At 45.5% G+C, this 19,755-nt stretch overlaps 1 protein-coding gene and 1 long non-coding RNA gene across 2 annotated transcripts in view; both read right to left on the bottom strand.

The window, feature by feature from the left end:
- The window catches only part of NHERF1 (NHERF family PDZ scaffold protein 1), a 62,469-nt gene extending 53,326 nt beyond the window's left edge, over positions 1-9,143 (bottom strand). The window contains exon 1 of the mRNA XM_079967473.1: positions 8,398-9,143. Coding sequence (XP_079823599.1) covers positions 8,398-8,880 — 483 coding nt within the window. The 5' untranslated portion in view covers positions 8,881-9,143. The remainder of the gene's footprint in view (positions 1-8,397) is intronic.
- A 9,084-nt stretch (positions 9,144-18,227) lies between these two features.
- LOC307211175 overlaps positions 18,228-19,755 on the bottom strand; it is a 205,471-nt gene continuing 203,943 nt past the window's right edge. Inside the window, exon 2 of the long non-coding RNA XR_013836339.1 lies at positions 18,228-19,530. This is a non-coding gene — a long non-coding RNA (uncharacterized lncRNA). The remainder of the gene's footprint in view (positions 19,531-19,755) is intronic.

Raw genomic sequence — 19,755 nt, 5'->3', positions numbered from 1 at the left:
ACCAAAGAAAGCTTACATCCAGCAAACAGGAGATGCCGAGCAGCCTGGGTTCTTCTTTATCTCCTTGTTGCTGCTGATTAAATAGTGCAAATGTTTGCGCAAATTTACTACCTTAGTTTAGCCCTTTAGCAGCAGACCTCAAAAGCATCTTATGACCCCACCTGGGAATCAACAGAGACAGCTTTTATAAGGAAAGCAGGATAACAGATTAGCACCTCAAAGGCACAGTACAGGAAGGGAACATTTTAGGTAAATGTAGTTCTCACAGGGTTATTTAGCAGAAATTCATTAACAAGATTCAAGGTTATTAAAGGGCACAGCTTGAAAGGAGATTTCCTTCCTCTATTCAGAGGCATGCTAATGGGGAGTGTTCCAGATCTTGCACTAATCCATTACTCTATTAACAAAGAGCATTCTCACAACTGTCAACAGGGGTGTCACCACTTCCGCAGAACTATTCTCAGAGACCTGCTCCCAATATATCAATGGGAGGATCTAAAAAAACAGCTGCTTTAAGAAAGTCTGGCTAAAGGAGAGTTGAGGTTTAATGAGCTCGTTCGGAGGGGGCATCATGAACACAGCTCTCTGTCTGCCCCACTATTAAGTAAATATTTTGTCTTACAAAAATAGAGCCTTGAATTTCAATATTCAGCTGACACAGCTACTCAAGGAAATGTCATTTGAGGAAGTCTCTGAGCAACCACAGGCCATTCTGCTCAACAGTAGCCTGGGCAAGAACTTTTCCTTTGACAATCTTCTATTCTAAGCCCCATGAATTAAGAGCACAATGCAGCCTTTGCAGAGCCTCACCAAGGGCTCTAGTTTTAGCTTTTTAATATGAAAAGAGAGCAGAAATCAAGGCAATGCACAGTTCTCAAATATTCCCTCTCTCTCTCTGCTCTCCTATGTGAAAGTAGCCCATGTCTCAAGACAGCCTTAATATAGAGAACAGTCAGCAGCTCATAATTCATCACTATAACTGTGAAATCTTTAACAAGTTACACTCCTGCCCTTCATCCATAAAAATATTTAGACTGAGCAGTGATCGTAAAATCCCTCCAGGTGATAAAAATCAAGCTTCTTCAATTTAGTTAAGTACAAATGTTCACAGGATAGCATATTCAAGCAGCAGTCATTCTTCACAGAAAGTTTGACTATACAAAGAGGACGCAGGGGCCCTGTATTGCAAAGGAAGATGAATACTATTCACTGGGACACTGTACACAACCCTAGTGTTGGGCAACGCACACTGACAGCCAGTCTATTTTCTGAGCTCTGCATGCATTTCTGAGCAAATGGCAGTTCTGCTCTAACTATAGGTGATACCCAATTATTAGTCATGCTAAGGGCAGATCCATTAACTTAAGTCCATTGGTTTCAATGGGTCCACCCAGAGAATGACTAATGTTGGGTATCACCCATCTGCCACCCATCACAGATAACTGATCCCAGGGTGATTCACCATTATTAAAAATACAAACCATGATTTGGTGCTATGTGGTCAAGCCCCATGTTTGGGCACTCCAATTTCCCCACCGCTTATACAGTTGTACCTTGGAAGTCGAACCGAATCCGTTCCGGAAGTATGTTCGACTTCCAAAACGTTCGAAAACCAAAGTGCGGCTTCTGATTGGCTACAGGGAGCTCCTGCAGCCAATCGGAAGCTGCGGAAGCCCGGTGGGACATTCGGTTTCCAAAAATAGTTTGCAAACTGGAACAGTCACTTCCATGTGTGCAACGTTCAGGAGCCAAAACGTTCAGGAATTAAGCTGTTCGACTTCCAAGGTATGACTGTGTTATATTTGTGAACTGTCTACACCATGGAGAATTGCTTATGGAAATGTACTCCCATGGAAAACAAAGTTGATGATGTGCTGCAATTGCCCCCTTGGAATAATTCAGTGAATTATCTCTAGCTACTCCACAAAGCAGGAGTGGGGAACCTTCAGCCCTCCAGATATGGCTGAACGGCAATGTCCATCACAAGCATGCCCAGTGCGGCCAGGGATGGGAGCTGTGGTTCAGCAGAATCTGGAGGGCCAGAGGTTCTCCACACCTGCCTCACAGACTAGGCTCCAGTTATTTGTACTTCAACCACTGGTTAAAACTAAGGCCCGGGGGCCAGATACGGCCCAATCACCTTATAAATCTGGCCCGCGGATGGACCAGGAATCAGCATGTTTTTACATGAGTAGAATGTGTGCTTTTATTTAAAATGCATCTCTGGGTTATATGTGGGGCATAGGAATTCGTTTTTTTTCTCCCCCCCCCAAAAAAAAATATAGTCCAGCCCGCCTTGTGGTCTGAGGGACAGTGGACCGGCCCCCTTCTGAAAAAGTTTGCTGATCCCTGGGTTAAAAGGTAACTTCATGCAGCTTGTGAGCTATAATCAAAACACAGAAGAATACACATATTTACAGAATGTATTTACCCCCAACTAGCATAGCAGTTGCATAAACATGTGGTGCTCTTACAAGTGTGGCACTTTGAGATGTAATCTGAACACTTGGGAGTTGAGAGTCAAACAAGCAGCTTAATATCCTCAAGGAATGTGTGGATGACCCAAGTCAGTCACTTGTACCTGTTTTAATGACTGACAGCTTTCCATCAAGCACATGAGAAAGTCTTGCTGTACCATGGATGCCTGAATTCCTGCCTTTGTGTATCCTCCCTCTATGGCAGGTGTGGGGAACCTTTGTCCCTCCAACTACTCTTGAACTACAACTCCCATCATCCCTGGCTATGCTTGCTGTGGCTGATGGGAGTTGTAGTTCACCAACATCTGGAACATCTGGAGGGACAAAGGTTCCACACATCTGCTCTATGGTGCTGTCCCTCAGACCCTGTGGGGGGCTGGACTATATTTTTTTTTTGGGGGGGGGATGAACGAATTCCTATGCCCCACAAATAACCCAGAGATGCACTTTAAATAAAAGGCACACATTCTACTCATGTAAAAACACCAGGCAGGCCCCACAAATAACCCAGAGATGCATTTTAAATAAAAGGACACATTTTACTCAGGTAAAAACACGCTGATTCCTGGACTGTCCGTGGGCTGGATTTAGAAGGCAACTGGGCCGCATCCAGCTCCTGGGCCTTAGTTTGCCTACCCAGGTTTAGACAAATGCATGGAGGACACAGCTATCGAGGGCTACATGCCACAACAGCTATGCTACTCCTCCTGCCAGAGGCCTATGAAAAGCTGTTGCTGGGAATTAAAGGGTATGTATTTCTATAAACTGAATAAATAAAAATAATGTGTTTGTGGGAAGGGGGCAGTATTGTTTCATTGTTGTTTTTTCTTTTAACTATTTGCTTGTGTTTTTACCTTGATTTTATTATGTGAACCGCCCTGAGGCCTTGTGATGAAGGGAGGTATACAAATTTAATAAAATGAATAAAATAATAAAGAAATAGGAGGGCAGAGCTCTTCTGCTTGGGTCCTCCTTGCACAGGGATCTGGTTAGCTAACATATGAACAGGATACTAGACTGGCCTCATCCAGCAGCCATCTTCTTATGGCATACAGTAGTAATATGTGCCTTGCCAGTACGTGCCATTGCTCCAGAGGCCTGGCGTCTTGCCACCCTACCCGCTTCCAGAACCCTGAAGGTATAATCCCAGAGTTCAAGGCAAGAAGGTGTCCATGCACCAGCTCCCCACCACAGCAATAAACCTTTCAGTGAGCAGATTGAGAATTTCCCCCAAGACTTTTATTCCTGCAATTAGTGTCAACCTCCCATGCAATGCAAATATTACTTTTTTATGTGCCAGGGCTCAACCACAGAAACTGCTTTCGACACAAGGGCTGAAACCTGGAATATGTATAAGGGAGTTACCATTGACCTAACTGCAGTCTAATTGTTGATTTCATTACCGATTCTCAGCCAACTACTCCAACATTTAAATGCTGCTGCTGCTGCTGTAACATCCTTAATAGCGGCTACCATTTTATTTTGCAGGCTTGGCACTCAGTGCAAGGCAGGAAGTGAATTAAATAAAAATAATCACTTTAGAGCCTTTGCAAAGCTCCTCTCACAACTGCAGCTTGTCTCCACACACTTGTTTAATATACTATACGCTGAAATCCAATATGGCTGCTCCATTCATGGAATGGTTCCTGATCCAGTAGAGAACTTCTATAATGTAAGAAAAGGCGGTCGGGGTGTGTGTGATTTTGGCTGAATCTCCTTCCACCTGCACCTGTCTCCCCACAATGTCACCTTCCTCAATGTTCGGGGTGGGGGTGGTTGTCTCCCAACCCTCTGAAACATATTTGCCTAGGCCTGCCATGGAAATGAAGAATCAGCCAAAATCACATCACCCTTTTCTTACATGTGCCATTCAGTAAGTGGAACAGCAGCACTGGCTTTCACCTATTTTCATTTTTGTTAACCCGCTGCTACACCACAGGGTCTCCCATCCAAGTTTTACTTCATTAAAAACACATTTGTTCAAAAGTTACACTTCAGCTTTGTCCACTGCCATAATACCTCAGAACGATCACTCCAATCCTCAATCCTTCGTCACTATATTGTTGGGTTCCTATTAAAGGGTATCTGGTGAGCCAACTACTGATCTGGTTTACAAGTAGTTAGGTCCACACCTGCTTAGCTGATCAAACCATTTCCTGGGCCTGGTTCCCCACACACTTGCAGAGCAGGCTACCCCTAAGGCACAAGGCAAAACATCTGCACTGCTCCGACACAGCAAAGCCCCTCTCTTTTTGGAGAAGTTAAGAACTGACTGAAAAACCAGGTGTGGTGAAAGAAAAATCACACACCCACACACCCAACTGCACCACAGATTTCTATGCAGCTATATATTCAACAAGTCCAGAGATTGACAAATTTCAGGCTATGTATTCATGGTAGGCAGCTTTCATAATCTTCTGTTTTTGACTAGTATCCTGGAGTTCCAGGTGCAAAATGCAGGAGGGGGGATACAGAATTAAGAATCAGGTACCTTTGAGGACGGGACGCGGGTGGCGCTGTGGGTAAAAGCCTCAGCGCCTAGGGCTTGCCGATCGAAAGGTCGGCGGTTCGAATCCCCGTGGCGGGGAGCGCTCCCGTTGCTCGGTCCCAGCGCCTGCCAACCTAGCAGTTCGAAAGCACCCCCGGGTGCAAGTAGATAAATAGGGACCGCTTACTGGCGGGAAGGTAAACGGCGTTTCCGTGTGCTGCGCTGGCTCACCAGATGCAGCTTTGTCACGCTGGCCACGTGACCCAGAAGTGTCTCCGGACAGCGCTGGCCCACGGCCTCTTAAGTGAGATGGGCGCACAACCCTAGAGTCTGTCAAGACTGGCCCGTACGGGCAGGGGTACCTTTACCTTTACGGACATTTCTCAGCCCAGGAATTGAACAAGAGTTCACAGTCCTGTCACACAAAAATCCACTCCTCGTTTTCCCTCCCCCACTTCAAACTCTCCTCAAGTCAGCAGCCTAAATTAAGGGTGGGGGAAGAGAGCATGAGAAAGCCTTTTAGTTGTTGCTCCTGTTAAACCACAGGCAGTCAAAAACACTTGCTAATCTACCACTGGCTCCCAGAACTACCTTCTGAGCACTTCTGATAACAGTGGGCAAGTTTGGAGAAATAACTATTTCAGATGTCCTAGGGATAGAAATGTTTCTCCACCAATGTCACCAATGTCATACAAAAGCTTCTTAAAATCACTCCAAAGCAAATAAATATCCCCCCCCCCCAATGTTCCAGTTCTTGTATATTCAGTTCCAGTTCTTAATGGCCTCTTCTCTTCTCATTCTACTGCTGATCCTTTGCCAAGTCTGATATAAAAATGCTTAACAGCACCATCCTAAGTTCAGTAGAGTTTGCTTACCAGTTAAGTGTGCTCAGCAGTGCAAATTCTGTATCTTTATTTCTACTATCAAATACAGTGGTTTAGTATTATTATGACTATTTCCATTTTACACACACACTAAACTGAAGGCGACAGGTAAATAGCAACTTCCTCAAGGCTGCATGGAAGGCCCACAGGAGAAGCACATCTAGGATCCTCCTCCCAGATCCAAGGCTACCTTTTAAGCCACTGGACCATTTTGACTCTGGTTTGAACCTGCCCTGTGGACAAAGGGCTGCTGCAGAGCAGCTTTGAGCTACAATCATTAGGACCTTGCTCATTTATGTTAGTAGATCATCCTCCAGTGAAAATATAGATAGCTTTGTAATATTTTATAAATGGTGAGAGGAAAATATCCAATAAGTGAAAACAAGGGGAACAGATGAATGCTAGTTTCTCCATACCAACTAGCACTCGATTAATTATACAATTAAATATTCACTGATCAGGCCTTCAAGGCAAGATGTTATTGGCTTAGCCTGTAATCTGAAGCCCAGATACTTGGGAGGAAGCCCCACTGAATTCAATAGGACTTACTTCTGAGTAGACGTCTTTAGGATTGCACCACTAGTTAATTAATTTTGTTGTGGCTGTGCAGGACTAACTAAAATGTGCTCGCTAACTAAATTTCGGGGGTGTTTCAACATTTAAAGTGTTGAATTTTGTGTTTTGTATTGTTGTTCAGCGTGCTGTGCTTCCTGCAATGTGGGATTATCTTTACAAAAGGAAAAGGGATTGAAAAGATTACATGCATAAATAGTTATCCCATCTTATCCTAAAAGGTTCAGAATGGGTGCAGCAAGTATGGTTCCTTTATTTAGTAATATTTTTCAACAGGCATTAGATTCCCTCACTTGAGTTACGGGGGGGGGGGGGGGGGGAGTGTGAGAAAAAGCAGCAGAGTGAGATAAAGGCCACAATCCTATATTCACTTGTTAGGGAGTAAGCCCAGCTGAATACAATGGTGCTTACTACCAAGTAGGTAAGTACAGGATTGTGCTGTAAGCCACAAGCAAAAAAATGCATATAGCAATATCAAAATTATTCTAAGATAATCTTCCCCTAACTAATGCCCCCTAGGTGTATTTGGTGGACTGCAATTCCCATCATCCCTGACCATTGGCCATGGCTTCTGGGTCTGATGGGGGAGGGATAGTCCAAAAAACCTGCAGGGCCCCAGGTTGGGGAAGCCTGCTCAAAGAGTGATTTACAAAAAGAAAGAAACAAAGAAAAAGAAAATGTTTCATCTGAAGCCAAGATTGTCGTCTGCAGTGAACCTCTGCATGTACGGAGGAAATGACAGTTTTGCTGCGCTACCATAAGAAAAACCACAGTTCAGGTTTATACCAGAAAACGAATTTGAACAAGTCGAAGAGTAGCAGCAAATACTGGGAAGGTTCTTTCTGCTTCACTGATCTAACGCTAGAACAGAACGAGAAGAAATTTACCACCACCCCAAATGAAAGTCTGGCACTGCTTTTTAAAGGAACACCTTGAACTTGCTCAATTACACTAGATTACAGGAGTGCCCAGTTTCCTGCCCACTGGATACCACCAGAATATTTTTGACTAGAGTCCCTTGCAGAAGACTTATTTTTCTGCCTCTGGCAGAGGACATACTGCAAGGCGTCTAATATTTGGAGGGGTGGGTTTTTTGTTTTGTAACCCATCTCTCTGTTTAGCTCTCAGTAATTCTCTGCAAGCCAAGACTCAGCAGCATTCCGGACTCATGTGGGTGCCAGCAGGGCTGGCATTCAGATCACACACAGCGGAAGCGACCCAGCTTTCAAGAGGTCACATTTCATAATGAGAGAGGGAGGAGGAAGGGAGAGGGAGAAAGCAGAGCCGAGTTATTCATCAGCACCCAAAGAAAAGTTAGCTGAATCACACCAAAGAAATCTTCGGGAGATGGGAAGGAAATACTGTAGTCTGGTTTTTCAGCCTATTTATCCATCAGGAAATACATAATATAAATACGCAAAGAAGCCAGTAGCTGCATCTATACAAGGAGTTACAGCCAGGCTGCAATCCTAACCGCTTTCCTGAGAGTAAGCCCCCTGAATGGAACTTGTGAGTAGGCACAGTTAGGATTGGAGCCCGTTTCCCTATGTTTAAGAGACTGTTTCCCCCCCCCCCGACCCGAATCCATCCCAGGTCGTTGTATGCGTTAGGGTCGCCACCACCCACCCAGCCACGGCAGCGAGAAAGCCTGTAAGAGCGAAGCGACAGGCAGAAATTCAGCTGGTGCAGCGCGGTTCCGCCGACCGCGAAAAACGCCTCGGGCGTTGCGAGAGGAGCACCCATTCAAACTTTCTTGCCGGTGCATTAACGGGGAGACCCTCACCGGTTGAACTTCTGCCTGCCACTCCGTTGTTTAAAAGACGATTATCTCCCATCACACAGCCTCTGTGCTTTTAAAGCTATCCCCCCCCCCGTATCTCCTCCTGCTTCTCCCAGCCTCCTTCCCCCGCTTCCCTTCCCACCCCCCTGGGGCTTTCCTCAGCCCCTCTTTCCCGGGAGTGACCTAGATTCTCACCCGCTGGGCAGCGTGGTTCGCCTCCCCCTCCTCCCCGCCCGCTTTCTTCTTCTTATCTTCCTCCGCCACGTCCGGCTCCCGCTGCGCAGCCTCCCGCGGCTCCTGGCCGCCGCTCTTCGCCTCCTCCAACTTCTCGTCGGGAAGCCCCCGGACCAGGTCTTCGGTGCACTCGAGGCCCAGCTTCTGCAGCCGCTCGTCCGTCGCGGAGTCCACCACCAGCAGACGCACGGAGCCCGGCGAGCCTCGGATGCGGTTCACCACCTGCTGGTGGCTCTCCTTCTCCACGTTGTCGCCGTTCACCTCCACCAGGCGGTCCCCGGCCCGCAGCCCGGACTTCTCGGCCGGGGAATCGGGCTCCACCAGCCGGATGAACTGGCCCACTTTGCCTTTCTCCCCGTGCAGGTGGAAGCCGTAGCCGTTCGGCCCCTTCTCCGGGCAGCACAGCCGGGGCAGAAGCTCGCTCCCTCCCCCGTTGTCCATCATGCTCTCCGTCCCTTAAGGCTGCTCGGACGCCCCGGGAAGAAACTCGACGGCAGGCGAGTTGTGCAGAGTTGCCTGCAAAGTGCGATAATAGTCCCGGGCAGCAGATCCCTAAAGGACGGGCCTGGGGAACTTCGGAGCAGCAGCAGGTGTTCCCCGGGGCGGGCCCGGAACGCTCTGCGGGCAATAGGATGCTGATTGCGAGTGTAACAAATAGGCGCCGCTCCGCCAATCGCAGCTTTACTCGGGGTCTGAGCATTCCAGAACCTGTCATTGAGATTTTACCAAGGGGGCGGGCGCAGCTCCCAGAAGGGTCTATTTTGAACCAATGAGATTCGGGGAAAGGAGGAGCGAATACGCCCTGGGAACGCCCCTCGAAGGCAAAGATAGGATCGGAAAGCTGGAATATGCAAATAGGAAAAAGAGGCAGCTCCGCCCCTTCCTTCTTCTTTAGTTATCTTGAGCGCGCAAAAATAAAATAAAATGGTTTTTTTTCCTCTCTCCTCTCGCCCAGGAAGGCGGAATGTTACGAAGTGGCAAAAAAACCGAGACTTCTGTAGGGGTTGGGCGCTTCCTTCCATTGGGCCTGAATTATATTAAAAGGACAAGGCTGGAGTGATATGAGCAATCAAAACTTCATCTTGGCGTGTGTGTTTTCACTATAGACTTGTAGGAGAGGAGACGGAGGTTCCTGGAAGGGAAACACACACACACACACACATCAAGGAAGTAAATTCATAGGCCCCCTGAGTATGCACCTACTCAGTTTTTAAAAAATAATTGTGACCCTCACGGTCCACTTGCATTTGGATTATAGCTTCGTGTAATCTGCTCAGTCGCCAATTAGCTGAGTGGCTTTAGCAAGCCGGTAGAAGCATTCCCCGCCCGCTTTTCAGCGCAGGACGCAAGAGAAAGGGAGGAGGCCAGTCGCTCCAAAATCTGAAATAATTAGGCATGCATTAGGTTGTTTTGCATGTTATATCGGTTAAACCCGGGACTGCCTCCGAGTTAGATCACATTGACACAATATGTTTAAAGCACTCATACCTTTTAACGGCTATGGCTTCCCCCCAAATAATACAGTACTGAGAACTGTAGCTAGTTAAAACAAAATTAAAAAATAATTCCTTCCAGTAGCACCTTAGAGACCAACTCAGATACACAGTGTATCTGAAGAAGTGTGCATGCACACGAAAGCTCCTACCAATAAGGAACTTGGTCTCTTAAGGTGCTACAGGAAGGAATTTTATTTTATTTTATTTCGACTACGGCAGACCAACACTGCTACCTACCTGTAACTGTAGCTGGTTAAGTTTGCTGGAAATTGTAGCACTGTGAAGGGTTTCCTGTCAACTCTCATCACCCTTAACAAACTATAGTTCCCAGGAACGCCATGACAGTTAAAGTGGACTAATAGTGAAGGCATGGTGTGGCTGGCAATCCCTAATGGGCGAACATGTCTTTGCAAACACAGACTTGTATCTTTGTTGTATTCTTAAATAGCTAAGGCAGGGAGGGGAAATCTCAACCCCCCCCCCCGCCCCGTTGCTGGACTCCTGTTCCTATCAGCCCCATCAGTATGACCAATGATGAGGGATGATGGGAGTCGTAGTCCAATAACATCTTTCAGGCCACAGGTTTCTAGTTCCTGGTTTAATATGTGAAGAAGGGAGAACCCATTGTGCAGACTATGAGGGCGCAGGGAAAGAGGAAAGGCACATGCTGCTCTCTAAGCAGACTGCAATTTCTCCAGCTGATCATCAGCACTGGAAGTTTCGTTCAAAGGGAAGTGGAAGTACTAGCATAAGAGTTTGGCACTGTTGTTGCTGTGCCATCAGTGCTGATCCTACATGGTCATTGTGGACTGGCAGCAACCATCCCTCTGCTGCATAGTCCCTCTGTGACATGGTTTGTGGGTGTCAGAACCAGGGCAGTTGGTTCCTGCCTACATGGAGCCCTGAGCTCCTTTGCCTTCAGCCCACTTACAGCATGGTCCCAGGGTTTCTCCAGATGACCTGTTTACTGAGCACTCACCCTTATTTGCTTGCACAAAGCTTATGCAGAGGTTAGACTATCTCCAGTCTCTGCTGAGCATCTGTGTGATCTCTTTGTGGAGAGGTTCTACAACAATGAGCACTCAACCTGATTTCATCCTGATCTGCTTGCATTTACGTATACGTCTTACTGATAACTGTATGATCACCCAACACTGTTCAGTGTATTTCCCTCTCACTTCCCTAACCATAAAAAGTCAGTTGTTGTTGTTGTTGTTGTTGTTGTTGTTGTTGTTTTAAAAAAAGGTAGAAGTGTTTCACTATAATTGCACAAACCTAAATTTCTGGTGTGGGCTTGAATCCGTCACACAAAATACAAGCAAGTCTGGAGGCTCGATGAAACGGGCCGTAGTTTCTCCCACATTGCATTTGTGCAGCAAGCATATGACACTCCCTTTTGGGGCTCACAGCAACACATTTGATGCAAAAGGTTTGTGCAGATTTTGGATGTAACTGGTATAAATAAAAGCACTGAGCATCTGGTGTTATGTCTGTGGGAGGAATTCAACACAGCACTAAGCAGATCTCTCCATCAGGACAAGCATGGTCTGCCCACTCCTCCTGCCCCCACGTGCTGTTCCAGGGGCTCTCCAAACTCTCCCCCTGCCAGTCTGGGGGGGTGCAGCGGGAGGATGAGGGAAAAGCCCTGCTGAGCTAGACATGCTTGCTCAGGCCGACACTGGCTGGCGGACTTTGTTAGCTGGATCCGGCCCTGTATGTTTTCATTTCCCTTTAAGGGAGAAGCAGGAAACATTCACAGAAATTTTGCATAGAGGCAGCAGAGTTTCCTTGAGAATCTTTTGTTTGTTTACTTTGCATACTTGCCAGGAGCTTGTATATATCTTGTTATTTTGCTGACCGTGTGTGTGCTTGTTTCCAGGCTGTAAGAAAAAGAATTTACAATAGCTGCCACACATTGCAGTATAAAGCTGACTAAGCAGCAAACAAAAGGCATGTGTGTGTGTGCAGCAAGGGAAAGAGAAAGAGAGACACAAAGAAAGAGAGACTGAACAATTATATATAACAATTTGTGGCTGGAGTCCAAAGACCCTGTTGGATTTAAGCAGGGAAGCATAATAACAGTCCTTAAGGCTGCATTCCTAGCTGCAGCAGCCTAAGTCCCATAGAACTTGGTAGACACGCACAAGACTACATTGTAACTTTGTTTTAAAAGTTCAGAAGAATGCCATAGGATTTGGTGGGTGAGGCCAAGCTAGGTCTTATGAACCCAGGGCTACAGAATTTTCTTGATTAAGGCTAATCTGCGGGTGGGGAACCATTTTCAGCCATAGATCCGCATTCCCTTCTGGGCAACTTTCCAGCTCCCACATGTCAAGGTGGGCAGGACATGAGGCAAAAACAAACAATTGGACTGTTCCTTTTCTTCAGTAGGCTAGTTTCTACACACTCACACCGGTCTACCCTCCACCCAGACAGCAGGCATCATCACAGCCGCAAGGACAGTTTGCCACCAGGAAAAAGCACCCAATGAGGCTAAAAAAGCATGGACAGTGAGGGGTGTGGCATTAGGACAGCCCCAAGGGCCACATAAAAAGGTCTGGAGGGCCTGAGGTTATGCATCCCTGGACTAATCAGCTGCCTAGACAAGTGGGTCAAAATGGGGTCCCTGATTAAATGGACCACCAACTGAACTGAAGTAGTTTTTAATGCAAGTACTGTACTTTCAAAAATTGTGGCACTGCTCCATAGGAGCCAACTCCTAGGGGACAAGGTTCCTCCAGCCCCCACCCCATAAAATATTTGAAGGGGCCAGGTTCCCCCCCACCCCAGTTGATGGGCATTGCCATCCAAATGGTGTTTGTGTGTGCCGCATCTTATGATTGATTATGCAGGGCGGGGCTTATCTCTCCCCCCCAATATAATATTTTATTCAGGATGGCACCCTTGCATTGCCCCTAGAGGTGGAGATGTCTTTGCTACAATTAGGCCTTATGCAGCAGAAGTGTGCATTATCAAAAAAACAACAACACAAAAGTAGGCCTGTTTCTCCAGAATCATTATTTTATTTGAATGTCAATTAATCAATTTAAAATGCTACTAATGTAGTTGATCGGCCAAATGTGGTGACAGCTCAACAACTCTAACCCTCCTATAATGCTTGTGCAAAAGGAAGTTTTAAAAACAAAAGAATAAGAAGCTGGTAGCAGATGTACCTTTGTCATACAGAAATCTCTGTGGGCAAATGAAATGTGATTGCCATACATAAGGAATTGTGCATATCGCAAGAAATAAGACTTGAGCCTTCCAGTGGTTTGGAAATGCGCCCTTTGGTTTAAAATGTCAGGGAAACTGGGTCACCCCCTACCCTTCTACCTGCTCTAGTTATTTCCTTCTACAGTATTTTAAGAGGAGCAACATCTGCTGGACATGGAGGAAATGCTGCAGCTGAATGTAAATGGAAACCATATAGAATTCAAAGGCAAGACTTGTTTGTGGAATTGAAGGGAGGTCTTTCCAATACAACCACGTAGTCCTTTCAACCACCAGGGTGGCTTTGCACATTACATTTCTGTGGTCGTATGCAAAGCATTTTATATGTACCATAAGACCGTTATGTAACAAATGTCTGTGACTGCAAAGACACAATTTCTTTTTCCTGAATTAAATTGGAAAGCACACATCAGTAGCTGGTAACTTTTGAGCTGGCCACCAGAGCTGCCTCTTTCACCACCAGGCTGGTGCACACAATGTTTAGCTCCAATCTGGGAAATGATTTACCTCTTCATACACAACAACAGCAGACCTGGCCAGTTGGGGGATTTCTTGACAGGAGGCAATTCTAGTAATTTTTTATTTACTTATTTAAAAGCATTTCTTCATGGCTTAATATTCAACATCACTAACCAGTGTAGAAAGATACAAGAAAACTAGCAGAACGGTACCATAAAAACAGAGTTAAAATCAGAAATCTAGTTGCATCAGGGTCCAGTCTTACAAGTCATTTAAAGCCTGGGCAAAGTGGTACATCTTTACAATCTGAAACTACTGTAATGATGGATGATGCTTCCTGCACAGCCGATTCCAGAATGTGGGCTAATGGCAGGAAATGCCTGCTTTTGGGTCACAATTCTGTGACAATTATGTCGGGTGCAATGCCATGAGTTAAGTTTCCCCAGATGATCAAAGTAGTGTTACAGGTTTATGCAGGGGCAGTCCGTCCTTCTGGTAACCTGGTCCTTAGTTGTTTAAGGCTGTTATTATGTTAGTAACAAGACCATGAACATGGCTAGGAAACTACCTAATTGGTGGCCAGTGAAACACCTTCAGGTCAGGTCCTCCACTCAGCAGCTTGGCTGCTGCATTATTCACCTGCCTCAACTTCCAGACCTTTAAAACAGCTTTCTGTTAACAGCTCACCTGGTAGAATTCCACACAGGTGAGCTGGCTGGTTGTGGAGAGGATAGCTTGGCACTAATCAGGTATCATTCCAGCATCACATAAAGTGATGCTGGTGGCTGTTTCTAAGCACATAGGCTGAATGCTTTTGCATCATCAGTGAGTAATCATACAGCTGGGCTATCTAATTTAGGATTAAGGGGTATGAGATGTGACTTGAGCCTCAGGGTCTCTCTGTAGGAACTACTCCCAGGAGGCACATTCCAACAGGGCTATGCTGAAGGAAGGATAATATTTTTAATACCCCCCAGTGTACCAAAGTGGTGCTGAGTCAGAAACATGAACCATCCCTCTGAACGAACAAGAAGTCAGGTCCAGTGGTTGTAGCAAAGAGCTGCAGCAATCACCCAAAGCCTAGGCAACTCTTAGTGTGCTTTCTACAGTACAGTGGTACTTCAGTTTACAAACTTAATCTGTTCCGGAAGTCCGTTCTTAAACCGAAACCGTTCTTAAACCAAGGCACGCTTTCCCTGATGAGGCCTCCTGCTGCCAGTGCCCTTCCACCGTTTGGATTCTGTTCTTAGACTGAGGTAAAGTTCTCAAACCGGGACACTATTTCCAGTTTTGCAAAGTTTGTAAACCAAATCGTTCTTAAACAGGACTGTTCTTAAACCGAGGTAGCACTGTGCAGTAATGAGGAATGAAGTGTAACTTGGAACCTTAACTATCATCAGTGGGATGGGGGTTGCATTTGCTATAATTCTACCGTACCACCTGAACAGGGATCACTCAACAGCTCTTGGTGAGGTAAAGAAGGGTCAACATCTCAGCTGAAGAACAGAAATGCATTTTCTGAGAGTCACAGCTTGCGTCTCCCTCAGTCCGGCAGCAACAGCAGCAATTCTGTTGGTGGGATGATAAAGGTATTTGGAGAATGCTGGAGTCTGCAATATGAGAACAGGAGGAGGAGGAGATTGTGGGTTTTAATTTAACAGATTATGTTTACTCCCCCCCCCCATCACCTTTGGACTATGAAACATTTCGTGAAACTCCCGAGGGCGCCTTGTGCCTCCAGCTTCTCCCACACCCACTGAGCATGGCAGCAATAAGGCGTAGCGTCTCTCCCTTGCTGTTGCAGTTCTCTGTGTTATTATCACAGAGTTTGATGAGACATGCAAGCAGCTCGATTGCATATGTGTTGGCTGGGAAGCAAGTCTCACGGTGTCCAGCAGGACTTTCTCCTGTGAGCATAGAGTTGCAGTCATAAACGTCAGTTCTATCGCTCCTGCTAACAGCAGGCTCAGGTGGTGGAGTGCTGATAGTATTGTAGCCAAAACAGGACCACTGAGAGACAGGGGAGGGATGTACAGTGGTACCTTGGGTTACAGATGCTTCAGGTTACAGACTCCGCTAACCCAGAAATAGTACCTCGGGTTAAGAACTTTGCTTCAGGATGAGAACAGAAATTGTGCAGTGGCGTCGCGGCGGCAGTGGGAGGCCCCATTAGCTAAAGTGGTGCTTCAGGTTGAGAACAGTTTCAGGTTAAGAACAGACCTCCAGAACAAATTAAGTTCTTAACCCGAGGTACCACTGTATTGAACCCTTGGGTTTTCATGAGTTTATATAGAATGTAAAAATAAAGAAAAGCAGGTCAGTGAGAACTGGGCATGCTCAGTTGCTGCAGAATGTTGTCAGATGGAAAAGAAAACCCAGAAACATAACAGAATACAGTATTCTAGAACAGGCTGGCAGGCTGAAAGCCTGAACCAGAGTACTATTATTACTAAGGATACAATGCAATATTTTACTTTCTGAATTCAGTGGGATAGTGCAATGTATTTGCAGAGTAAAGAAAATTGTTCCCTTGAAGGACCAGACACACACATTGACTCTCTCCAACATACTGATGTTTAATTCTGTTAACTTGCAACCAGAAATCCATAAATAGCAGCCAAGACAAAAAGTGTCACTATATGTCAAACCATGTGCTCAAGAGTAGGAAATTCTCTGTTTAGAAATGTTTTTGCAGCAGAGAAAGCTACACATACAGGCTCGGAGACCTGGCATGGTGCCATAGTCAGCATCGGAGATGTTGAACTTCAGAACTAAAATGGCAAACTTTCTGGAACTCTGTGCAGAAGGAAGTAATAAGCAAAAACATATGAAATGCTTTTTTAAGGCTGTTTATTGCTAGCTAACATAATAAAGTGGCAAACTAGAGTCGTTTCAGTTGTTCACAAGAGGTTAATGTCCTGGTGCAATTCAGTGGAGGAAGTTTTTCTGTCAATAATGGTAAAATCAGAACCTAGAAAGAAGAAGTAAAAATACAGTACAGTCCTAAACGGAGAGTCAGCTTTTTATTGAGACCTTGGGTAAAATTTATTCACAGGCTCAGGCTGGTTTCCCACAGGTTGGCCACTGCAAGAACAGGATCCGGGAGTAGATTGGTCTGATCCAGGAAGTTACAAGTACTCATGAACTGAAAAAAAAGGATAGCCATTCTGGGAGCAGGGCTGTGAAAAAAGGTCAAAATATTTGCCCATGCAGAATGAGGGCAAGCACTGTCCGTATTCAGATGTTACTCTGAGGTGTCATCACATAGGTGCCCTGAACAATATTGTTATTGTGGAACAGCAAAATATACATTTATACTTCATATATATATATATATATATATATATATACACACACATATATACACACACTGTATATAAGGGTACCTCGGGTTACAGATGCTTCAGGTTACAGACTCTGCTAACCCAGAAATAGTACCTCGGGTTAAGAACTTTGCTTCAGGATGAGAACAGAAATCGTGCGGCGGTGGCGGCAGCAGGAGGCCCCATTAGCTAAAGTGGTGCTTCAGGTTAAGAACAGTTTCAGGTTAAGAACGGACCTCCGGAACGAATTAAGTACTTAACCCGAGGTACCACTGTAATGGTATTGTCGTGGTATTGCCAATAAGCATGCCACACCAACTAAAGCATGGTTACAGAACAGTTGGCAGACAGGCAGAGGAGTTAGCAAGCTTTGTAGGTGGAAAGCGGCCCAGGAGAGCTGTTTAATGGAGGAAAGAGATGCTTCAAAGAGCAGTTCTGCAAACAGCTCTGTAGAGCGCCTCTGCCGCTCAGTTAAATGCAGCTGCATCGAGGTTTGCATCTTTTGTTCCATTTGCTTTTTACAAATATGTAGAACTTTCCCATTTCCCCTCCCCCTCCATTCTTTAGGAGAACGGCTGCTGAGATTCATGGGATCCTGTGGGCCCACGGGAGTGCAGGAACAAGACATTTAAAACAATAGGCAGGCCTGGATTGAACAGGAAGCGACCAAGGAGTAGGCCTTGGGATGCACCACCTAAGTCATCCACTTACAGTACTAGCTCCAACAAATAGAGCACAGCAAATAGTTTTCATTTATATGTTAAGCTGGCGGTACTGAACTGTTTCCAGGATTGCATTAACATTTTGGTTTTTTGACCTCCCGTAAAAAATTAAGGTGATTGTAATATTGATACCCCATAAGTCACTAAACACGAAACTTTTAAGTATCAAACTTACGTTATTGGCAACAAAAGGGGGAACAGAATGCTTTAAGTAACATGTTTTACATCTTCTGCATTGACTCAATTTTTCACTAATCTTCTAGAATGTTCTGAACCTTTGTAGAATCATGTGGAGATGTCCAGAATTCCTTCGTCCTTCCATTTTTCTCTAGCCTCCTAGAATGTTCTCAGCCAGATTTTCTTGTGCAGTTGTAAAAGGCTATTTATATCATTCTTAACAAACGGAGGAGAAGGTGCTGAAGGAGCTTCTCCCCGGAGGTGACAATTGGTCTTGCAATTATGGTGTTAAAAAAAAATACCCATGATATCAAAACATGGATAGGTTGGGCTGAATCAGGAAATGGTACTGAGACAATGAAACATTCAAATGCTCTATTACATATTCTTTGTTTTTCATTTTATGCCTTTGGACGGTCAATGACTCTGATATTGGTAGAAGTATTTGCATTATGTACAGATACAGAAAGGAAATGCAGTGCCCACACAAACAAAGTCGGGAGCGTGTGTTTCACTGCTCCAACTTAAAACCACAAATTTTTACTATGAATCATCCAGTAGACACTAGACTCTTTATTAACCTAAAAGCAAAGCTACGAGGAAGTTGTGCACGAGTAATTTGAACCATCCATGGAGTGGGTCGAGACTAAGTTAGTTGAACTTAGCTCCTGTTGAAACCAATGGGACTGAAGTTATGAATATCCTGTCCCACTGAATTTTAGTAGGATACAAACCCAACCAAGGTCATCTGGATCTACACCTTTATTTCTTCCTGCTTTCTTCTTTCTAGGGCCACAGCGATGAATGATGCATAGGCTTTTAAAAACTGAATGATCAAGCTGTTTTTAGCAGCTGCTGCTGAAATCAGAGCATAGGTTCACCTAGCTGAGGACAGCCTACTCCCAACAAGCAATGGAGCCTCAGGGTCACAAAGGTCATTGCTAACCTTGCTATTAGAGATTCTTCAACTGGGTATGCTAAGACCAGGGGTGACTAACCTGTTGGCCCTCCAGATATTGTTGGTCTCTCATTCACTTTAGCCCCAGCCAGTGGGGCCAGTGATCTGGGGGAAAGATGCAGTCAGCAAGATGAAGGTGGTATGGTTTGGAGGTTCCTGGGTTTGGGGACTGGGTGACTGACTTCTTTCTGGAAGGTCTTGCATAGTCTAGGTGTGCTCCTTGATTCCACCTTGTCACTGGAGGCCCAAGTAGCCACAGCGGCACAGTGCCCATTTTCCGCTCTGGCTTGTTTACCAGCTATGGCTATTCCTGAATAAGGTTAGCTTAGCCACAGTGTTCCATGCACCAGGAACATGGACAATTATAATGTGCTCTGCATGGGGCTGTCCTGTGGTGCAGAATCCACCCCGAGATTGTTCTGGAAATAATTTTGTTGGTTTTTAAAGATGTGTAGCATAATAACGTTTTGGAATAAACATTTTGCCATCAACACCACCACCATCATCATAATGGAGTCCAAGAACATATGGAGGCCCAGTGATTAGCCACCCCTGAAATACAGATTGAATGTAGGATTCTCTGAATGCAAAACATGTCCCTGATAGAATGGGAGGTAGCTAGATTGTTTAAATTCTGAGGATTCGTGTGATTTTGGTTGTATTTTGATTAATGGCCTATCACATCCACTGAATGCAAGATAGCCTCTGCTTACAAATTACAGTGGTACCTCGGGTTACATACGCTTCAGGTTACAGACTCCGCTAACCCAGAAATAGTACCTCGGGTTAAGGACTTTGCTTCAGGATGAGAACAGAAATCGTGCTCCGGCGGCGTGGCAGCAGCAGGAGGCCCCATTAGCTAAAGTGGTGCTTCAGGTTAAGAACAGTTTCAGGTTAAGAATGGACCTCCGGAACGAATTAAGTACTTAACCCGAGGTACCACTGTACTAAGT

This window comes from Podarcis cretensis (genome assembly GCF_951804945.1).
Source record: "Podarcis cretensis genome assembly, chromosome: 2".
Taxonomy (NCBI): Eukaryota; Metazoa; Chordata; class Lepidosauria; order Squamata; family Lacertidae; genus Podarcis; species Podarcis cretensis.
This window is presented reverse-complemented; position numbering and strand designations above follow the sequence as displayed.